Source organism: Rana temporaria, chromosome 10 (assembly GCF_905171775.1).
Source record: "Rana temporaria chromosome 10, aRanTem1.1, whole genome shotgun sequence".
In the NCBI taxonomy this organism is placed as follows: Eukaryota; Metazoa; Chordata; class Amphibia; order Anura; family Ranidae; genus Rana; species Rana temporaria.
Genome location: NC_053498.1, coordinates 141762627 through 141785377, shown reverse-complemented (window position 1 = coordinate 141785377; position 22751 = coordinate 141762627). Strand labels below are relative to the sequence as shown.

Genomic DNA, 22751 nt, shown 5'->3' with positions numbered 1-22751 from the left:
GAGAGACTGTTACTCCAGCGGCGGCCCGAAAAAAAAAAAAAAAAAAGCAAAAAAAAAAAAAATTTTTTTTTTTTTGGGGGGGCACATGGTGGGGCACAGCATAATCTTGGGGGGGTCAGGGCCCCCTCTGGCCCCCCCCTAGAGACGCCTCTGATCAGGAGGGCACAGTACAGGGGGATCAGGAGGGCACAACACTGGGATCAGGAGGGCGCAGCACAGGGGGGTCAGGAGGACACAACCCTGGGATCAGGAGGGCACAGTACAGGGGGGGTCAGGAGAACACAACACTGGGATCAGGAGGGCACAGTACAGGGGGGTCAGGAGGACACAACCCTGGGATCAGGAGGGCACAGTACAGGGGGGGTCAGGAGAACACAACACTGGGATCAGGAGGGCACAGTACAGGGGGGTCAGTGGTGCACAACACTGGGATCAGGAGGGCGCAGTACAGGGGGATCAGGAGGGCACAACACTGGGATCAGGAGGGCGCAGTACAGGGGGATCAGGTGGGCACAACACTGGGATCAGGAGGGCGCATTACAGGGGGGGGTCAGGAGGGCACAACATTGGGATCAGGAGGGCGCAGTACAGGGGGGTCAGGAGGGCACAACACTGGGATCAGGAGGGCACAGTACAGGGGGGGTCAGGAGGGCACAACACTGGGATCAGGAAGGCGCAGTATGGGGGGGGGGGTCAGGAGGACACAACCCTGGGATCAGGAGGGCGCAGTACAGGGGGTCAGGAGGGCACAGTACAGGGGGATCAGGAGGGCACAACACTGGAATCAGAAGGGCGCAGTACAGGGGGGGGGTCAGGAGGGCACAACACTGGGATCAGGAGGGCGCAGTACAGGGGGGGGGGGTCAGGAGGGCACAACACTGGGATCAGGAGGGCGCAGTACAGGGGGGTCAGGAGGGCACAACACTGGGATCAGGAGGGCTCAGTACAGGGGGGTCAGGAGGGCACAACACTGAGGCCAGGAGGGCGCAGTACAGGGGGATCAGGAGGGCACAACACTGGGATCAGGAGGGCGCAGTACAGGGGGGGGGTCAGGAGGGCACAACACTGGGATCAGGAGGGCGCAGTACAGGGGGGTCAGGAGGGCACAACACTGAGGCCAGGAGGGCGCAGTACAGGGGGATCAGGAGGGCACAACACTGGGATCAGGAGGGCGCAGTACAGGGGGGGGTCAGGAGGGCACAACACTGGGATCAGGAGGGAGCAGTACAGGGGGGTCAGGAGGGCACAACACTGGGATCAGGAGGGCACAGTACAGGGGGGGTCAGGAGGGCACAACACTGGGATCAGGAAGGCGCAGTATGGGGGGGGGGGGCAGGAGGACACTACCCTGGGATCAGGAGGGCGCAGTACAGGGGGGTCAGGAGGGCACAGTACAGGGGGATCAGGAGGGCACAACACTGGGATCGGGAGGGCGCAGTATGGGGGGGGGGGGGAGGAGGGCACAACACTGGGATCAGGAGGGCGCAGTACAGGGGGGGTCAGGAGGGCACAACACTGGAATCAGGAGGGCGCAGTATGGGGGGGGGTCAGGAGGACACAACCCTGGGATCAGGAGGGCGCAGTACAGGGGGGGTCAGGAGGGCACAACACTGAGGCCAGGAGGGCGCAGTACAGGGGGGTCAGGAGGGAAAAACACTGGGATCAGGAGGGCACAGTACAGGGGGGGTCAGGAGGGCACAACTCTGGGATCAGGAGGGCACAGTATAGGTGGGTCAGGAGGGCACAGTACAGGGGGGTCAGGAGGGTACAACACTGGAATCAGGAGGGCACAGTACGGGGGGGGGGCAGGAGGGCAAAACACTGGGATTAGGAGGGCACAGTACAGGGGGGGGGTCAGGAGGGTACAACACTGGAATCAGGAGGGCACAGTACAGGGGGGGGTCAGGAGGGCAAAACACTGGGATCAGGAGGGCACAGTATAGGGGGATCAGGAGGGCACAGTATGGGGGGTCAGGAGGGTACAACACTGGGATCAGGAGGGCACAGTATAGGGGGGTCAGGAGGGCACAGTATAGGGGGGTCAGGAGGGCACAGTATATGGGGGGTCAGGAGGGCACAGTATAGTTTCTGGGACAGTTGGCAAGTATGATGTAATGCAAGATTATTGTGGGGCCCCCATGTACCTGGGGCCCCTAGGCAGTGCCCAGGAGTGCCCTTGCATTAAGATGACCCTGGGCGGCACCTTAATGGATGGGCTGCCCCTCATCCCAACATTAAAGTCAGGATCACTCCAGAGCCTGGATTGGACTCTGTGACATCAGCTGACAGCTGACTGTAGCCCGCTGTTTGCTGAAAACGAGTCAGAGGAGTGCAGGTACAGCTGCCCATTTAAGTACTTGATCTGCTCTGCCCGCACAAACGCAGGGCACGCCGAACGCATTGGTGTGATTCTAGCGATAAAGGCAACTTGGCATTTATTACATTGAAATAAATGAAAACAGTATTTTTTTAAAAATGCATTAAACGGACGCAAACGCACAGCGAGCGCGGAGATTGTGGTGTAAATGAGCCCTTATAGGCGATCTATGGATCTTTGTATATGGATCACTTTTCAGGCTAACAGCTGTTTAGATGCAGATCTTCATTCTAAAAAAAAAGACACAAAATAACAGAAATTGCAACATTGAAGGGATACAAAGAGATACAAAGTGATACAAAGTAATACAAAGAGATACAAAGTGATACAAAGAGATACAAAGTGATACATTCAGCAGGAATTACACAATTGTGACTTCAGCCCCAGATAACTGCAGTGTTATGAAAGGGAGCAGCTTATGCAACTGAGCCCCGCCTCTATGACCATATAAGGAGGGCCAGCCCTCCCCTCTCTCCATGCCCACTGCCATACTGGTCCTGTGATTGGCTGGCCCCTGAACTGATAATAGGAAGTCAGGGAGTTGGCTGCAGACATTAGAATCACAGAGGAGAGATGGGGAACGTAGATCTGGCCAAGCTCGGCGCCATCCTGGTGAAAAATGCCGTTACCGGAGAGGTGAGATCTCTCTCATGTGTGGCTTCAAGGGGCACTCCACCCCAAACTGAGATAAACCCCGCCCATCGCTTTCTATTGTCTGTAGATCTCCATTGTGAGGGGTCTCCACCATCCCTGCTGAATGTATTATTTATTAATAATGGAGGAAAAAGTAAAGGCTTGCTCACACGAGCTTTGCTCTCCGAAGAGCAGTCTGCATTCAGATCGTGCTTCAGAGAGCATTTGACAGGCAATGAGGCGTTGTTGTATTGCCTGCTTTAACCCCTTCAACCCTGCACTAGCGTATGCGCTGGATGTGAATGGAGGGTGCTTGCAGGGCAGCCCCATTCCCTTGAAAGAAACCGGGGGGGTAATTACTGCCATGGCCATGAAGCATGCGTTCACATCGAACACAGAATCTGGTGCAGCTCTGCATAGAAACCAATCAGCTTCCAGGTTTTATTGTCAAAGCTTAATTAAAAAAAAAAATTATTGCACTAGATTGTGATACCGCTCTAATCGGTGAGACTTGATTCGCTCCGACTTAGAAAAAGGTTCCTGCACTACTTTTGGTCCGACTTGCATTGACTTCAGTTATACAAGTGGCAGCTCTCTCTCTCTCTCTCTCTCCCCCTCTCTCTCTCTTGTGCTCTCTCTCTCCCTCTCTCTCTCTCCCTCTCTCTTTTGTGCTCTCTCTCTCTCTCTCTTTTGTGCTCCCCCCCTCTCTCTCTCTCTTTTGTGCCCCCCCCCTCTCTCTCTCTCTCTTTTGTGCCCCCCCTCTCTCTCTCTCTCTTTTGTGCTCCCCCCCTCTCTCTCTCTCTTGTGCTCTCTCTTGTGCTCTCTCTTGTGCTCTCTCTTGTGCTCTCTCTCTCTCTCTCTCTCTCTCTCTCTCTCTCTCTTGTGCTCCCTCTCTCTCTCTCTTGTGCTCTCTCTCTCTCTCTCTTGTGCTCTCTCTCTCTCTCTCTCTTGTGCTCTCTCTCTCTCTCTCTCTTGTGCTCTCTCTCTCTCTCTTGTGCTCTCTCTCTTGTGCTCTCTCTCTTGTTCTCCCCCTCTCTCTCTCTCTCTCTCTCTCTCTTGTGCTCTCTCTCTCTCTCTCTCTTGTGCTCTCTCTCTCTCTTGTGCTCTCTCTCTCTTGTGCTCTCTCTCTCTTGCGCTCCCTCTCTCGCTCGCTCTTTCTCGCACTCCATTTATTTTTAAATGTCTACAACGAATGCAAATACGGCTCTGGCAACACAAGGGTTAATAGAAGAGCTGTACTTCTATACAGTGGAGAGTAGACCCTCCACCCTGAACCCCCCCCCCCCCCGTGTGTCACCCCACTTTATCATTGCTGGGATATGTAGTGATGATGGTCTGCAGTAACACAGCTGCTCAGTTGCATCATCTTCCTCCTCATGGGCATCCGCTCCATAGGGCAAGGGGGGTTGTTTGCCCCCCCCCTGGAATCGCCAGGGAGAGCCAGGAGCAGCATTTGTCCCTCATTTCAAAAGGTTCTTCTTTTTGACCTGAAATAAATATACTGTCAATGTAGTGTAGTGTTTCAATCAAGGGAAAAGAGTGCTGTGTAATGTAAAGGGGTCCAGTGATGCAGGGTGCTGTGTAATGTAAAGGGGTCCAGAGGTGCAAGGTGCTGTGTAATGTAAAGGGGTCCAGAGGTGCAAGGTGATGTGTAATGTAAAGGGGTCCAGAGCTGTGGGGTGCTGTGTAATGTAAAGGGGTCCAGAGGTGCAGGGTGCTGTGTAATGTAAAGGGGTCCAGAGGTGCAGGGTGCTGTGTAATGTAAAGGGTCCAGTGATGCAGGGTGCTGTGTAATGTAAAGGGTCCAGTGATGCAGGGTGCTGTGTAATGTAAAGGGTCCAGTGATGCAGGGTGCTGTGTAATGTAAAGAAGTCCAGAGCTGTGGGGTGCTGTGTAATGTAAAGGGGTCCAGAGATGCAGGGTGCTGTGTAATGTAAAGGGGTCCAGAGCTGTGGGGTGCTGTGTAATGTAAAGGGGTCCAGAGCTGTGGGGTGCTGTGTAATGTAAAGGGGTCCAGAGGTGCAGGGTGCTGTGTAATGTAAAGGGGTCCAGAGCTGTGGGGTGCTGTGTAATGTAAAGGGGTCCAGAGCTGTGGGGTGCTGTGTAATGTAAAGGGGTCCAGAGATGCAGGGTGCTGTGTAATGTAAAGGGGTCCAGTGATGCAGGGTGCTGTGTAATGTAAAGGGGTCCAGAGGTGTAGTTGTGGAGAGGGGGGTACACAGTAGTGACAAAGAGATATTGAAAGATGCAGGGGGCACAGTGGGGTATTTTAACGTGGGGGGCGCTTTTAACCTGCACTGGAGGTTTGAAGAAAGGGTAAAATGCGACTGTGTATCGCCGCTGCCAAAGCACCCCCCTCTGAAAAAATTTCAGCGGACGCCCATGTTCCTCCTCCTCCTCTATCACACCGCCATGAATTGCCGACCTCCTCCCTCACATGCTGTGCTCCCCTCTCTGTCATTGGATTTCTGTTAAAGGTAAATTGTCCAAATAGAAATGAAGACGTCCCAGGGGCGGACTGACCACTCATGGGGCCCCCGGGCAAAAGAAGATTATGGGGCCCCCAGGCAATAGGAGATTATGGGGCCCCCTGGCTTACAGATGGCCACCACGCCAGGAGGCATTACAGAGGCGGGGCAGCTAAAATCTCAGAATTTTAACATCAAAAGCATGTCGGTTTAGGACATATCAGGGACAGATGTTAAAAAAACACAGATTTTTACATACTGTCCCTGGTTTTATTGAGCCTGGCAACCCTGATGGGGGGGGGGGGGGGCCCTAGAGGCATGGGGCCCTCGGGCAGTCCCAATGGTCAGTCCGCCCCCCTGGAGACGTCTGACATTGCGGATTGGAAATCTCAGCTATAAGGGGCACCCGGGGGCCTTCAACAGAGTGAGGATCTAACACAGGGGTGCCCAACCTCTTGAAGAGCAAGGGCCACTTAAGCGACTTGGTAACCGGTTGCGGGCCACAATGAGCGGGTGGATGGCAGCCCACTCTACTCTATAGAGCCTACTCTATACTTGACTGTGTGAAAGGGGCCTAAGGCTGCTTTCACACTGATGCATTGTTTAGTGCAGTACAGTTTACCTGTGGCTTTCCTGCAGGTTAGCTTCACTTTGCTATAGACTTCTTCTATTATATCCTGTAGGTGTGGTGCACTTTCAGAAAGCTCACAAAACTCGCAGGTAATAGAAGTCTATGGCTCAGTGCAGGTAACCCGCTGGATCAGTTTGAAAGCAGCCCAGGTTGTGGCTGCTTTCAAACTGAGGTCGTGGGCCACATCAGAGGGCTCCACGGGCCACATATGGCTCCCGGGCCACTTGTTGGGCACCCCTGATCTAACACAAAACCCTTTTTTTTGTTTTGTTTTGTTGCACAGAGCAACCCCAATCCTCCTATTCTGGGGTCCCCCTGCTGAGTGCCCCCATAGCAAGCACTCCCAGGCTCGCTGTGTGTATCCATTGACCTACACAGTGCAGCTCAGCCCCATCCCACTCCATGGTCACTAGCTGGGATTAACAGCAGCCGGAGAGCCAATGGCTACCACTGCTGTCTCTAAGCCTATGAGGAGAGCATAGGTGTGTGCTGTCTATTGAATTAGGATGTGCTCCCCCAAAACGCAAACATAGTAAACTGTTTGCTATGCTTCCGTTTGTGAATGAACACAGTGAATGAGTTAATTCAGAAAGGGAAGGGGCCTGTAAATGAAAGCTACTTATTGACTAGCCATTTCCCTAGGGTTGCAACTTGCCACCTTTTTCTTCAAGCCAAACCTGAACACTTTAGCGGCCTGGGACACTTTTGGGTGCCCCAAGGAGAGTAGTAATGCTTTTGACACTTTTTGGGAAACGGTGACGCTAAAACTGTGATTACTGTTACTAAACTGTACGAATGAAGCTGGCTGGGAAGGGGTTAACATCGGGGGCGATCAAAGGTTTAATACTGTGTGCCTAGGGAGTGTTCATGAACTGTGGGGGAGGGGCTTTTACTACTGGAAGACATCGATCGCTGTTTCTGCTTTACAGGAACCAGTGGTGGCTGGTGCTCAAATTTTGGGGGGGCGCAAACTGAAAAAAAAACCGTCAAGCACAGCCACTGTGCACCATCAATTGCCGCCACTGTGCCCATTAACTGCCGCTACTGTGCACCATCAAATGCTGCCAGTGTGCCAATTAACTGCCGCTACTGCGCACCATCAAATGCTGCAAGTGTGCCCATTAACTGTCGCTACTGCGCACCATCAAATGCTGCAAGTGTGCCCATTAACTGCCGCTACTGCGCACCATCAAATGCTGCAAGTGTGCCCATTAACTGTCGCTACTGCGCACCATCAAATGCTGCAAGTGTGCCCATTAACTGCCGCTACTGCGCACCATCAAATGCTGCAAGTGTGCCCATTAACTGCCGCTACTGCGCACCATCAAATGCTGCCAGTGTTTCCATCAATTGCTGCTACTGTGCACCATCTAATGCTGCCAGTGTGCCCGTCAATTGCCGCTACTGTGCACCATCTAATGCTGCCAGTGTGCATCGTCTGACCTGTCTCGCAGTGGGTCAGCGGGGTTGTCCTGCACGCTTCTCGATGTCGTCTTCCGTCCTCTGTCAGACGTCCAATCACAGCACTTAACGTTTCAGCCAATCTGGTGACAGGTAACAGACCCGAGCACCTGATTGGCTGAGAGGCAGTTCAGTGTTCGCAAAGTGAATTCACACACACACTTTTTTTTTATTTTACTTTTATACAGAGATAGATGATTCTGCACAGAGTGGCTGCTATGGGAAAGTCATTGATTGGTTAATACAGAGAATGCATTAAGGTTAAAATAAAACCTTCTGCGTTTGGAACCACTTTAAATTCGAACTAAAGACCAACCTTTTCTCCTGGCGCTAATGTGTTGGCATGCATATGGTATTATGGTACTTCCTGTCCCATAGCCAAAACAGGAAGTGAGAGGAAATCCCTCCACAGTGAGGGAATCCCCTGGTTGTCACTGGAAACTAGGGACCCTTTTGGAAGATTTCCTCTCTATTTACTGTTTTGGTGACATCCCCCATTCTTTCACTCTTGGCAATAATGATCACCAGGAGAAAGATGATCGGCGACACAGATTGTGATAAAAATGTCATGGGCTCTCATCCCTTTCCACTCTATCAAAGTCGGGGAAAAAAAAGTTGTGCCTTTTTAGTTATTCTTTAAATTCTTATTTGTGTCTGGGGGAGGTGAAATAAAAAAAAAATGGGGTGCGGGAGGCCAGAAGTGGGCCCATGACTGCTGGGGTGGGAGGCCAGAAGTGGGCCCATGACTGCTGGGGGGGGGGGGCGGGAGGCCAGAAGTGGGCCCGTGACTGCTGGGGGGGGGGGGGCGCGGGAGGCCAGAAGTGGGCCCATGACTGCTGGGGGGGGGGGGGGCGCGGGAGGCCAAAAGTGGGCCCGTGACTGCTGGGGGGGGGGGGCGCGGGAGGCCAAAAGTGGGCCCGTGACTGCTGGGGGGGGGGGGGGGCGCGGGAGGCCAGAAGTGGGCCCATGACTGCTGGGGGGGGCACGGGAGGCCAAAAGTGAGCCCGTGACTGCTGGGGGGGGGGGCGCGGGAGGCCAGAAGTGGGACTCGTCATGCAGTGTATAGGAGCCTGCAGGAAGGGAAGTCAATTTGCTTTATTTTGAGCCCTGGACCCAAATAAGAATTGAACCCCAGTAATACTGAGGGGCAACCCCACTGCAAAACAGAATTTCTACGCTTTAAAAAAAACTCTCCTTACTTTTAAAAAACATTTGATCCCTCCCAGTGAGCCGAAATAGCTCAGTTGGGAGAGCGTTAGACTGAAGATCTAAAGGTCCCTGGTTCGATCCCGGGTTTCGGCAGATCACAAAATACATCTTCTTTTTTTTTTTTTCCTAAATACATCCTGGCTTTTATGCAACCCAATTTAAACCCTACCATAACCCCCACCCCCCTCGGGAGAGCGCTTCTAGGGCCTTATGTGATTTGGGGAAAAGCTGCGAGAGCTGCAGAGAGACACCAGAAGAGGATCAGGGCCACTCTGTGCCAAACGAAAGTGGCCTTTTTTGTTTCTCTTTCTCTTTTTATCTTTCTTTCTTTCTCTTTTTGTCTCTTTCTTTCTCTTTTTGTCTCTTTCTTTCTCTCTCTTTTTCTCTTTCTTTTTCTTTCTTTTTCTCTTTCTTTTTCTCTTTTTCTTTCTTTCTCTTTTTTTTCTCTTTCTCTCCCAGCCTCCCCTTCCCCAGTCGGTCACAAGCCCTGCTGCTTCACGGGCATGTGAAATTTTATGGCTTGACATGTTGGATATCTATTTACTCGTTGCACAGGCTACGCAAAATCCAGCGACTTCCGCCATATGTCCATATGCATAGTATATTATATATGAAAGAATATACCCTACTATGAAAATAAATACATATGATAAAATACAGTATATTATATATTACAATATATGCCCAAATACATAATGTGTATATATATATATATAATTTTTTTTTTTTTTTTTAGACGGTAGAATTACAAACTCTGTGGAAAGACAACACCAGCGTCCTTTTTTTCCTGCGGAGGTTCGGCTGCCAGATCTGTCGCTGGATTGCGAAAGACGTGTCGCAGCTGAAGGAATCCTTTGATGCCAACCAGATCCGGCTCATAGGGATCGGCCCAGAAACTTTAGGACTGCAGGAGTTCCTGGATGGCAAATATTTCACAGGAGGTACGTAGTGCAGTATGTAGTCGGTAACTGGGAAATACTGGAGCTGCTTGCTACACCGTAAAACTAAAGAGACCCTGTCACTTTGCCCATTCAAGTCGCCTCCATCCACATAGGGATCCTCAGCCAATTAACCTAGTAACATGGTTGTAAGGTTGAATAAAGACAAGTGCAATCTGTATAGGGGTGTGTGTAAAAAAAAAAAAAAAATTCCCATATCCCCTTAAATTCTTTACGTAAAGATGCATGTCCAAGAGTCTTTTAAAACTATCGGCAAGACTGACACCACCCATTGTGGAAGAGTGTTCCACATCCTTACCGCCCTGACAGTGAAAACCCCCCTTAAACCTCTTCTCTTCCAATCTCATTGTGTGTCCTCTTGCACTCCTGGGACTGAAAAGTTTCTTACTTACATTTGGATCACCGGTGAGATTTGTATATCGCTATCATATCTCCTCTCAAGCGTCTCTTCTCCGGGGAGAATAAATTTAGCGATTTGCAGTTCCTCATAATTTGAGGTCCTCCAGTCCCCATATTAATTTAGTTGCCCTTCTCTGGACTCTCTCCAGCTCATCCCTTCTGAGGATTGGTGACCAGAACTGCGTGGAATAAGCCAAATGTAGCCGAACCAGAGTTTTATAAAGTGGTAGAATTATCCACGAGCTTGGGGGGGGGGGGGGGAGGCGGGCGCCGTGGCTAGAGCTTGGGGGGGAGGCAGGCGCCGTGGCTAGAGCTTGGGGGGGGGGGAGGCGGCCGTGGCTAGAGCTGGGGGGGGGGGGGCGGCGGCCGTGGCTAGAGCTTGGGGGGGGGCGGCGGCCGTGGCTAGAGCTTGGGGGGGGGAGGCGGCGGCCGTGGCTAGAGCTTGGGGGGGGGGGGGGGGGGCGGCGGCTGTGGCTAGAACTTTGGGGGGGGGAGGGGAGGCAGCGGCCGTGGCTAGAGCTGGGGGGGGGAGGCGGCGGCCGTGGCTAGAGCTTGGGGGGGGGGGATGGAGGCGGCGGCCGTGGCTAGAGCTTGGGGGGGGGGGGAGGCGGCCGCCGTGGCTAGAGCTTGGGGGGGGGGGGAGGCGGCCGCCGTGGCTAGAGCTTGGGGGAGGCGGCGGCCGTGGCTAGAGCTTGGGGGAGGCGGCGGCCGTGGCTAGAGCTTGGGGGGGGGGGTGGGGGAGGCGGCCGCCGTGGCTAGAGCTTGGGGGGGGGGGGGAGGCGGCCGCCGTGGCTAGAGCTTGGGGGGGGGGGGCGGCCGCCGTGGCTAGAGCTTGGGGGGGGGGGGGGGCGGCCGTGGCTAGAGCTTGGGGGGGGGGGGGCTATGAGTACAAACATATGCACATAAGTGGTGTCTCTGTGAATGCCAGGAGAGGAATTTATTTGGTGATATCAAGAAATAAATACAGCCAACATTGTTTTTTTGTTTTGTTTTGTTTTTTTGTCTGTTTTTGATTTTACGAAGGTCAATGTACAATGTAAAAAGCAACTGTAACTTTCTATTTATTTCTAGAGTTATTTCTCGATGAATCAAAGCAGAGCTACAAGGAGTTGGGGTTTAAGAGGTGAGTCCATGTGTGTCTGAATTATTAATGCTTTATTTACACTTTGCTACAATGTTGTGTAGTGAGTGTACAGCTTGTAGAACAGTGTAAATTTGCTGTCCTCTCAAAATAACTCAACACACAGCCGTTAATGTCTAAACCCAGAGGCGGCTTTTTAATTAGGCAAATTAGGTGGTCGCCTAAGGCCTCCCACTCACAGGGGTCTCACGGCCGTCTAATTTGCCTGTGATCACCAGGATGGCGTGCCACCACCTCCGGCACTCCCCTGTGTTTTGTGTTCCCTGCTGTCACCTTGCTGGGTCCCAGATGTTATGTTGGCTGCATATATCTGATGGGTGAGGAGGGTGCTGATCACCTGTGTGCTAGATCCGTGCATCTTTCTGCAGCCATTTTTCTTGAATTTTGGGAATTTCGAGTGGGGCCTCATGTCTAAATTTTGCCTAAGGCCTCACAAAGCCTAGAGCTGCCTCTGTCTAAATCGCTGGCAACAAAAGTGAGTACACCCCTAAATATGGATGGGCCAAACACCCGCCGGTTCAGTTTGCGATCAGAACAGGCAATAGAACCCTATTAAAGTCTATGGGACACGAACATGAAAAATCAAGTCCTCATTTTAAAGGTTAATATGCAAGTTATTGCCATGAAAAGTGTTTGGGGATTTGTGATTTTATTAATGCTTAAAGTGAAACAAAAAATAAATATTCCTTTTAAACATCGTGCCTGGGGTTGGGTCCCCTTAGATTAAGGGGGGGGGGGTCCCCTTAGTCTGTCTGTAAAGTGGTGCATCCATGCAGGGCACCCATCAGGAATTATGGGGCCCCTTACACAGCTTCAGGCTTGGGGCCCCCTGAAATTGAGAAGCGGGGGGGGGGGGGCTGCCGCGAATTGAGAAGCCGGGGGGGGGCTGCCGCGAATTGAGAAGCGGGGGGGGGGGCTGCCGCGAATTGAGAAGCGGGGTGGGCTGCCGCGAATTGAGAGGCGGGGGGGCCTTAACAAAAAAGGAGAAATAAAGAAAAATATATATATAAAAAATAAAAGGGGGGGGGGTAGCCATCTGGGGACCTCTGGGACCTTTAATAAAAAAAAATATATATATATATAATTTAAAAAAAAGGGGGGGGGGGGGTTTGCCACATGGGGACCTCGGAGCCCTTTAAATATATATATATATATATATATATATATATATATATATATATATATATAAAAAAAAAAAGGGGGGTTGCCATCCGGGCCCCTTACAGGTGTACAGTCTGGTTCGACCCAAGTTGATGCCAAGCCCATGTCCATCCTTGGTAATCTGCTATGCCATTGACCTAATGTGGTCATGTATTGGGTCAATGATTTCATAGCCATCCTCACCCCTTTGTGTATACATATCTGTGGGGGAGGGGAATGCGCCCCCTTGTGTACACACTTCAACAGGGGCAGAGAATGCCCTGACCACAATTGATTGGGTAGGAGTGACCGCTTCCTTCCAAACCCAAGTTCAGACCAAACCCATGCTCATCAATGACCCAATGTAGTTATGTAGCTATGTTAGGTCAATGATGTCATGGGCCATCCCTACCCCTTTGTGCATTTGTGCATATGTATCTGTGGAGGTGGGGAATGCACTGGCCAGTTGATTGGGAGGGAATGCCCCCCCCCCCCTTTCTTTCAGGTTTTGTCCAAACCCAAGTGTACATGAGCCCACAGTGCAGATAAAAGTACCTAAAAAATAACATTGAAAAAATTACAAATTTTATGACTACCAGTACATGTGCTGTGTAATGACTCCTTAGGATACGCAATATCCTTTTTTTTTTTTTTTTTACCATTGTGCAATAAAAAAATATATTATATACTGTACAGAATAAATATATACGATGTAATGTATCTCTCCATTCTGCTCTTTCAGATACAATGCGCTATCTATAGTCCCAGCCGCTCTGGGGAAGAAGGTGCGAGATATCGTCACAAAGGTGAGAAACGTGAAAATATCACAACGTTCCATATTTTAATGCTTTTCACAGGTATATAAAGTGTGCTAATGAATGCGTTCTCAGCTGCTCTGTGTGTAACCACTTCAGCTCAGGAATATTTACCGCCCCCTATAAGACCAGGCCATTTTTTGCGATGCGGCACTGCATTACTTTAACAATTGCGTGGTCGTGCGACGGTGTACCTAAAGAAAAATGTTTTTCCCTCACAAACAGAGCTTTCTTTTGGTGGTATTTGATCACCTCTGCTTTATGCTTTAATTTTTTTTATTTATAATTTTATTGCACTATAAACAAAGACAATTTTGAGAATTTTTTTTTTTTTACTTTTCACCAAAAAAAAAGCTTTCTTTTGGTGGTATTTAACCACTTAAGACCCAGACCAAAATGCAGCTAAAGGACCAGGCCCCTTTTTGCAAATCGGGACTGCATCTCTTTAACTCACAATTGCGCGGTCGTGCGATGTGGCTCCCAAACTAAATTGGCGTCCTTTTTTCCCCACAAATAGAGCTTTCTTTTGGTGGTATTTGATCACCTCTGCGTTTTTTTTTTTTTTTTTTTTTCTATAAACAAAAATGGAGCGACAATTTTGAAAAAAATGCAATATTTTTTACTTTTTGCTATAATAAATACCCCCCAAGAAATATATATATATATATATATATATAATGTCCTCAGTTTAGGCCGATACGTATTCTTCTACCTATTTTTTGTAAAAAAAATCGCAATAAGCGTTTATCGATTGGTTTGTGCAAAAGTTATAGCATTTACACAATAGGGGATAGTTTTATTGCATTTTTATTTATTTATTTTTTACTACTAATGGCGCCGATCAGCGTTTTTTTTTTTTATTTTTTTTTATTTATTTTTTTTCATGACTGCGACATTATGGCGGACACTTTGGACAATGTTGACACATTTTTGGGACCATTGTCATTTTCACAGTAAAAAATGGTTTGGGAGTTAACCACAAGGGGGCGCTGATGGGGTTATGTGTGACCTCATCTGTGTTTACAACTGTAGGGGGGTGTGGCTGTAGGTGTGACATCATCGATTGTGTCTCCCTATAAAAGGGATGACATGATCGATGCTGCCGCCACAGTGAAGTACGGGGAAGCTGTGTTTACACACAGCTCTCCCCGTTTTTCAGCTTCGGGGACCGATCGCGGGACTCCAGCGGCGATCGGGTCCCGGTGCTTCGGACCGGGTCGTGGGAGCGGGCACGCGCCCGCGACCCACGGCTGGGTAACTAGTACAGGACGTACCTGTACGTGCCCAGCCGTGCCATTCTGCCGACGTATATGTGCAGGAGGCGGTCCTTAAGTGGTTAATCACTACTGTGTTTGTTTGTTTTTCTGCACTATAAACAAAGACACTTATCCAACCGCACCTTCAGCGTTACTTACAACTCTACTTCCTCCTCTCCTCTTCCATTCTCTGTTGGGGTCCCCCAAGGTTCTGTTCTTGGACCTCTCCTATTTTCTATCTACACCTCCTCCCTGGGTCAGCTGATAGCCTCCCACGGCTTCCAATACCACCTCTACGCTGATGACACTAAAATCTATTTCTCTGCCCCTCAACTCACTCCTTCATTCTCCTCGCGTATCACTAATGTACTATCGGATATATCAGTCTGGATGTCACACCACTTCCTCAAACTCAATCTATCCAAAACGGAACTTATCATTTTCCCTCCCCCACGTGCCTCTTCCCCTGATCTCTCTGTCAAAATTGATGGCACAACTATCAGCCCATCCCCCACATGTCAAGGTCCTAGGAGTAGTCCTGGACTCTGAACTCTCCTTTAAGCCTCACGTCCAATCACTGTCCAAATCTTGCCGCCTCAACCTTCGCAACATCTCCAAAATACGCCCCTTTCTAACCAATGACGCCACAAAACTCTTAATTCACTCCCTGGTCATCTCTCGCCTCGATTACTGCAACTCCCTCCTCATTGGCTTACCTCTGTGTACTCTATCCCCCCTTTAGTCCATGAATGCTGCGGCCAGACTCATCCACCTTACCAACCGCTCTGTCTCTGCTTCCCCTCCGTCAATCCCTCCACTGGCTTCCGCTCATCCAACAAATTAAATTCAAACTAACAATTGCCTACAATGCCATCCACAACTCTGCCCCCAGCTACATCAATGACCTAGTCGTTCTCTTCGTTCTTCTCAAGACCTCCTGCTCTCTCATCACCTGCTCCAATGCTCGTCTCCAGGACTTTTCCAGAGCCTCTCCAAGCCTATGGAACTCCTTACCCCAATCTATCCGTCTTATCTTCTTCTCCATTAGCTTTTCGAGGATTCCTGAAAACCCTCCTCTTCAGAGAAGCCTACCCTTCCCCCACCTAGCTGTATTTTCATTTGAGTCCATCTGATCATCCCCACAGCTAACTACCCTTTGTTCCACTTGACCCTCCCTTCTAGATTGTAAGCTCTAACGAGCAGGGCCCTCTGATCCCTCCTGTATTGATTTGTATTGTGACTGTACTGTCTTCCCTGATGTAAAGCGCTGCGCAAACTGTTGGCGCTATATAAACCCTGTTTATAATAATAATATTATTAATAATATTATTATTATTATTATTATTATTATTATTATTATTATTATTATTAAATAATAATAAAAATAAAATCTATATAATAATAATAATAAAAATAAAATCTATATAATAATAAAAATAAAATCTATATAATAATAAAAATAAAATCTATATAATAAAATAATAAAAATATAATATACTAAAAATATTAAAATATAATAATTAAAATATAATAATAAAAAGACAGACAATTTAGATTTAAAAAAAAATATATATATTTTCTGCTGTAAAAAAGATCAACATTTCTTCAGTTTAGGCCAATATGTATTCTGATACATATTTTTGATAAAAATCACAATAAGTGTATATTGATTGGTTTGCGCAAAAGTTATAGCTGTGTGTGTGTGTGTGTGTGTGTGTGTTTTTTTTATTTTTTATTTTTTTATTATACACATACTCGTAATGGTGGTGATCAGCGATTTGCAGCGGGACTGCGATTATTGCGGCGGACAAATCGGACACCAAGCCCAGGTTCCAGACCGACCCCCTAGGTGCAGCACTGTAGTACACTGTACTACATAAAAAAATAAAAAGCCCCCCTCCCCCCTCATCCATAATGGCCTGTTCCATCAGAAAGGAGGCTATAGAATATTATATATTCATATATTCGAGTATAAGCCAAATTTTTCAGCACATATTTTTTTTTTTTTTTTGTGCTGAAAATGCCGCCCTCGGCTTATTTTCGAGTCACCTTTTTGCGCCTGATCTCCCAGACTTTGGGGACTCGGTACTGGCTGTAGGCTGGGGAGCACCGATTTTTTTTATTTATTTATTATTTTTTGTTTTTGTTTTTTTTCTCTCTCTCTCCAAAACCGGGCACCCTTTCCATAGACTCCCATGTTAAACGGTAATTTCTCCTGTGATTTTGGGGACCCGGTATCGGCCGGTCATAGGTCCCCTAGACCCGGAACTTGGCACACATGTAGCCCCATTTCTCCTCTACAAGTGTGCAGTTTGTTGTCTAGGGGACCTACGACCGGGGAGCACTTTTTTTTTTTTTTTTTTTTTTAAACCCGGGCACCCTTTCCATAGACTTCCATGTTAAACGTCAGTCTGGTTATGGGCACAGTGAGGCATGGACACCCTAGGCCGGGGATAAGCAATTAGCGGACCTCCAGCTGTTGCAAAACTGCAAGTCCCATCATGCCTCTGCCTCTGGGTGTCATGCTTGTGGCTGTCAAAGTCTTGCTATGCCTCATTGGACTTGTAGTTCTGCAACAGCTGGAGGTCCGCTAATTGCATATCCCTGCCCCTAGGCTTATACTCGAGTTGGTAAAATGAGGTGCCTCGGCTTATACTCGAGTATATACATTTTTTTTTTTTTTTTTTCCAGGCTAACGCAGATGGGGTCCATGGAAATTTCAGCGGAGATCTCCTACAGAGCGGTGGGATGCTTGTGGTCAGCAAAGGTAAGGAAAAGACGGATGCAGTATCATGACTGCATTTAAACGGGGCCAAATGCAAAGCAATCTAGCAGTGCGAGAAGCTGCGGTTTTCTGACTCCGAGTTCACATACACGCAATCTGTTGAGCAGTGAAGCTGAATCCACTCCTGTTCTCTTTAATTGCAAGAGTCAGAATGGCCGCTTCAAGCCAAGGCTTCTCACCCTAGTATAAACTATAGGGCGGTGATATGCAATTAGCGGACCTCCAGCTGTTGCAAAACTACAAGTCCCATCATGCCTCTGCCTCTGGGTGTCATGCTTGTGGCTGTCAGAGTCTTGCTATGCCTCATGGGATTTGTAGTTCTGCAACAGCTGGAGGTCCGCTAATTGCATATCCCTGCGTATAGGGCAATAGACGAGTAATACACGGCTTTACCCCAAAGCAGACACAAGGTGGCGACATAGTAGTATCGTCCGATTTAACTTGGTTTTGCTGCCTTTTTTTAAAGCGGAACTTCCGTTTTTTTTTTTTTTTCTTCATCTTTCCATCTATTACATCTTCTGCCCTTGTTTTAACTTTTGGATAGTCAAACTTTTTTTTATTTATTTTTTTCTGCCAGTAAATACCTTATACAGCCCACTTCCTGTCTCTTGTCTGGTAAAAAGCCTAGGCTTATGGCATCATGCACAGCTCTTTTGTGAGAGTTTGGCAGGAAGGGGGGGTGAGTCATAAGAGGGCCAATGAGAGCTGCCTCTGTGTAAATCCAGGAAGTGAACAGGCAGCAGCTTCAGCTGCCCACAGTTAAAATTGCTGTCAAAGTTGCAGCCAGGGTCATATTTGACAAGTACAGAATGACAGTTTATATAAAATAATATGCAAAGTGGTTGGAGGGAAGCTTCAGAATGGCAAAGATGTTTGTATTGCAAATTATGTGAGTAGACTGCAGTTCCGCTTTTAACTTGATCCAGGCTCACACTGATGCTGTGCGATTTCTGTTGTGACAGGTGCGAATATAATGCAATTTTTGAGGTATAGCTGGAGATTAAATGCGCACCGCACTAAACTCGCACAGGACTTTTTTTTTTATTTTTTTTTTTAAACCGGATAAAAATCGCACTGCATTGATGTGAACAGCCTTCATAGAAAACAATGTATTTTCCAATGACATGCGACTCTGAGTTCTGGATTGTGTCGGTGGGAATCGGGTTTGAAGATCAATTTTTTCATAGGCTGCTGATTGAACCCTTGCAGTGCCGGGTCTGCACTAATTTATTTATTTTCAATGTTCTAGGTGGAGAGAAGGCGCTCCTTCACTTTGTTCAGGACTCTCCCGGTGACTTTGTTCCTCTGGACAGCCTGGTCACAGCGCTGGGGATTACTGCCGATGTGACCTCCAGTCAGCGCCCTGAGGTGAGGAACCGCCACGTGATGGCGCCACCTACTGTATAAAATCTACTGTTTGTTAGATGTGTGTGTTACTGCCAGGGGCGGACTGACCATTGAGGCACTCGGGCACTGCCCGAGGGCCCCATGCCACTAGGGGGCCCCATCAGGGTTGCCAGGCTCAGTAAAACCAGGGACAGTATGTAAAAAAATAAATAAAAAAAAAAGATTTTTACATACTGTCCCTGGTTTTACTGAGCCCGGCAACCCTGATGGGGCCCTCGGGCAATAGAAGATTATGGGGCCCCTGGGCTTACAGATGGCTAGGGGGCAGTGCAGAGGCGGGGCAGCTAAAATCTCAGGATTTTCATATTAAAAGCATGTCGGTTTCAGACATATCAGGGACAGATGTAAAAAAAAAACAAAAAAAAACAGATTTTTACATCTGTCCCTGATATGTCTGAAACCGACATGCTTTTGATATGAAAATCCTGAGATTTTAGCTGCCCCGCCTCTGCACTGCCCCCTAGCGTGGTGGCCATCTGTAAGCCCCATAATCTTCTATTGCCCGGGGGCCCCATGAGTCCGCCCCTGGTTACTGCCAACTTGCCTATACATGCCTATCATCATACTCTATTCTTTTCAAGCATGTATTCCAAACTCGGGCCCTTCTATTGCTCTCGGCCTCCTCCAAATTTTGATTTGCTGCTATTGATCGGCTTCCTGTTAGAGGGAGGCTATGTTCATTCTCTATGGTTCTACTCATGGGCGTAGCATAAGGGGTTGCAGGGGTCACAATCGCAACCCCTGCCCCTAGCTCCAGGGGGCTCCTGCAGCCTCCCTGTCATATTATCATGTCCTCCGATCTGCCCAAGGGCCCCACAGCCACGCTCCAGTACTGGGCTTCCACTTTGCCTTCCACAGTCCACGCCCCTCCGTTCTCATTGGCTGGGGACAACAAGCTGTGAGACATTTCCTGAATGGAGAGGAGCACGGGGTGACAACAGCCCAGGGGCCAGGTCAACTTTTGCATCGGGGGGGCCCACAAGCTTCAAGCTACGCCTCTGGTCCCGCTGTATGTAGGAACGTAGCCACCCTCTTATGCTGGATGGATGCAGCGCACATGCCCACAACTAATGTACAAGGCTTGTTACAAAAAACAGAGGTGAGGGGGAAAGAGGTTTGGGAGCTCACGGAGGACATCAGTAAGAAACCGTTTAAGGCCTGGTTCACACCTATGGCCAGGGGTGTATTTAGGTTTTGTGCTGCCCTAGGCCTGACTAAACTCGTGCACCCCCTAATTTAAATATGACCCACCCCTTCCTGTCAAGGCCACACCCCTTGCGGTTTAAGACCCACCCTGAATATTTGAAGTGGGGACACTAGTTCTGATGGCCGGGGGGGCAATGGATTCCCTTAATTTGCATAGATTTCCTCTCACTTCCTGTTTGGCTATGGGACAGGAAGTGAAGGGAAATCTCTGCAATGGGACAGGGATGGTAAAAAATTAGAAGCGACGCCAATCCCCCCCCCCCACCCCCACAGTTGTAGAATGCCAACCGCCCACATACTGGAAGCAGTGCGGCCGATTTATGGGGGCGCTAAACTAATTTGCCCAACAGTGTAGCGCAAGCCGGCGGGGACACTGTCCGTGCTGCCCTAGGCCTGGGCCTTGTTGGCCTAGGCCAGGATACAGCATTGTCTATGGCATTTTTAGTGCTTTTTGCATTTTTCAGATTTACACTACAGTCCATGTAACTGATTGTCAACCAGCGCACGACTATATACGTCGGCAGCATGGCACGGACGTGTGTGTGTGTGTGTGTGTGTGTGTATATACATCCCCTTTAAGAGCGCGGCATTGTGGACGTGCACAATACTGGCCACTTCACGAGGCGACGTAGCGCTACGGGCTCTCGCGCAGGGGAGCCAACCTGCCGCCGTAGAACTGTGCCGGCTGGTCGGCAACCAGTTTTAACAGGTTTTTGTTTGGATATTTCTAAATTAAAGTGGAGTTCCACCCTAAAAATGAACTTTGTATTAACAGCTTGCCTTTAAAGTAATACAATTTTAAATACTTTTTTTTTTTTTTTTTCTTCTAACTTCTATCTGGCTGTTACTAGGCATATTTCATAATCTGCCTATTTCCTGGTCCTAGGTGGTTCAGCTTCCTGTCTTAAGACCCCATTGCCTCCTGGGAAATGACACTCATTTCCCAGGAGTCTCTGGGCATTACTGTGCCTAAAAATTGCCCAGCATGCACCTCTCCCTGAAAACCAGGAAGAAAAGTGAACTGGGCTTCACACGCCCACACATATGATGGGTACGCCCACACATATGATGGGTACGCCCCCACATATGATGGGTACGCCCCCACATATGATGGGTACGCCCCCACATATGATGGGTACGCCCCCACATATGATGGGTACGCCCCCACATATGATGGGTACGCCCCCACATATGATGGATCTGCCCCCACATATGATGGATCTGCCCCCACATATGATGGATCTGCCCACACATATGATGGATCTGCCCACACATATGATGGATCTGCCCACACATATGATGGATCTGCCCACACATATGATGGATCTGCCCACACATATGATGGATCTGCCCACACATATGATGGATCTGCCCACACATATGATGGATCTGCCCACACATATGATGGATCTGCCCACACATATGATGGATCTGCCCACACATATGATTGATCTGCCCACACATATGATGGATACGCCCACAACATGAGCTGGGGGATATAAGGCAAGTGTTTGCAATGATTTCTGGAATGATTGGGGAGCTGTTAATGTTTTAGGGACTATTTTTAATGTGATTTATTTTGGCTTGCAAAAAAATGTATGGCCGGAACCCCGCCTTGCCTAGGTTCACACTGCTGCGAATTCAAAATCGCGGTAAAATGCGCGATTTTACCGCGATTTCGCGGATGCGATTTTGCCGCGATTTTGCCGCGATTTCGGCCGCAATTTAATGTAAATCGCGGCCCGAAATCGCAAAAAGTAGTACAGGAACTACTTTTTGAAATCGCAGATGCGGCGTCGCACTGATTAGGACAGTGCCATTGCCGACAATTGCCGCCGATTTGAGATGCGATTTAACATGTCAAATCGCATCTCAAATCGTTCCAAATCGTACCCAGTGTGAACCAGGGCTTTAACAAATTTCGACAAATTTTGTTAAACTAATTCAGAACGAAACAAATTGCACATGTCTAGTTTCGAGGCCGATTTGTAACTCGAACCTTCAGCTCCCTCCACATATTTTCTATGGGATTAAGGTCTGGAGACTGGCTAGGCCACTGCAGATCATTGCTGTGCTTCTTGAGCCTCTCCTTTGTTGGTCGATTTTTGGTCTCCTCTGACCGCAAAGCTCTGGAGCAACTGCACTTGCAAAGTGTCCAGTCTGTTTGCCTTTAGGGAGTCCACCTCAATAATTCTTGTTCCTGCCCCATTCCTACACCCTTTTGGCAGAAAACCTTTTAATGCAACTTTCCTTTCTTTCAGTGTAATGATGAAGTCTGCACTAGATGAAGAAGAATCGAGGCGCGTCGCAGGAAGTTCTTCTTTTTTTTTTTTTCTTTTTTTTTTTCTTTTTTTTTTTCTTCTTCCCCCAGTTTGGGACTTTGCACTGATTGGTGATTTCAGTACAAGTGATTTAGCTGAAGTGACTCACAAACTGTTAATTTTTTTTTATTTTGTTTAATATTGTAGTACTTTTTGGATTTTTTTTTTTTTTTTTTTATCCTCATGGCCGGTTACCTCCAAGTACTAGCACTGACACCCCCTCACTCGATGTCCCCTTGTACCGTCCTCTTTGTTATGTTCCTAATTTAATGCAATTTATTAATTTCTAATAATATTTCATACATTGCATTTTTTTTTTTTTGTGCCTTTTTTTTTTTTTTTTCTATTTTATTCATGAACTGGTGTCAACATGAAAACTAGGGTTGTACCAATACCCAGGGCTGCCCTGCCATCAGGAATTATGGGGCCCCTTACACAGCTTCAGGCATGGGCCCTCCTGGAGCAGAGAACTGGGGGGGTGCTGCCAACTGAAATTGAGAAGCGGGGGGGGGGGTCTTTACAAAAAAGAAGAAATAAGATACA

At 48.5% G+C, this 22751-nt stretch overlaps 1 protein-coding gene and 1 non-coding gene across 2 annotated transcripts; both read left to right on the top strand.

Annotated features, from left to right (window-relative positions):
* The first annotated feature begins 2899 nt into the window (after nucleotides 1–2899).
* PRXL2B (peroxiredoxin like 2B) lies at nucleotides 2900–22521 on the top strand. Its single transcript, XM_040326449.1, has 7 exons — nucleotides 2900–3013; nucleotides 9516–9720; nucleotides 11209–11260; nucleotides 13161–13224; nucleotides 17181–17256; nucleotides 18524–18642; nucleotides 22149–22521. Exons 1-7 carry the CDS (start codon nucleotides 2951–2953, stop codon nucleotides 22173–22175), a joined length of 606 nt encoding a protein of 201 aa, XP_040182383.1. The 5' UTR covers nucleotides 2900–2950; the 3' UTR covers nucleotides 22176–22521.
* On the top strand, nucleotides 8800–8872 carry TRNAF-GAA. The gene has a single exon. It is a non-coding gene; the product is annotated as a tRNA-Phe (tRNA).
* Nucleotides 22522–22751: the final 230 nt, after the last annotated feature.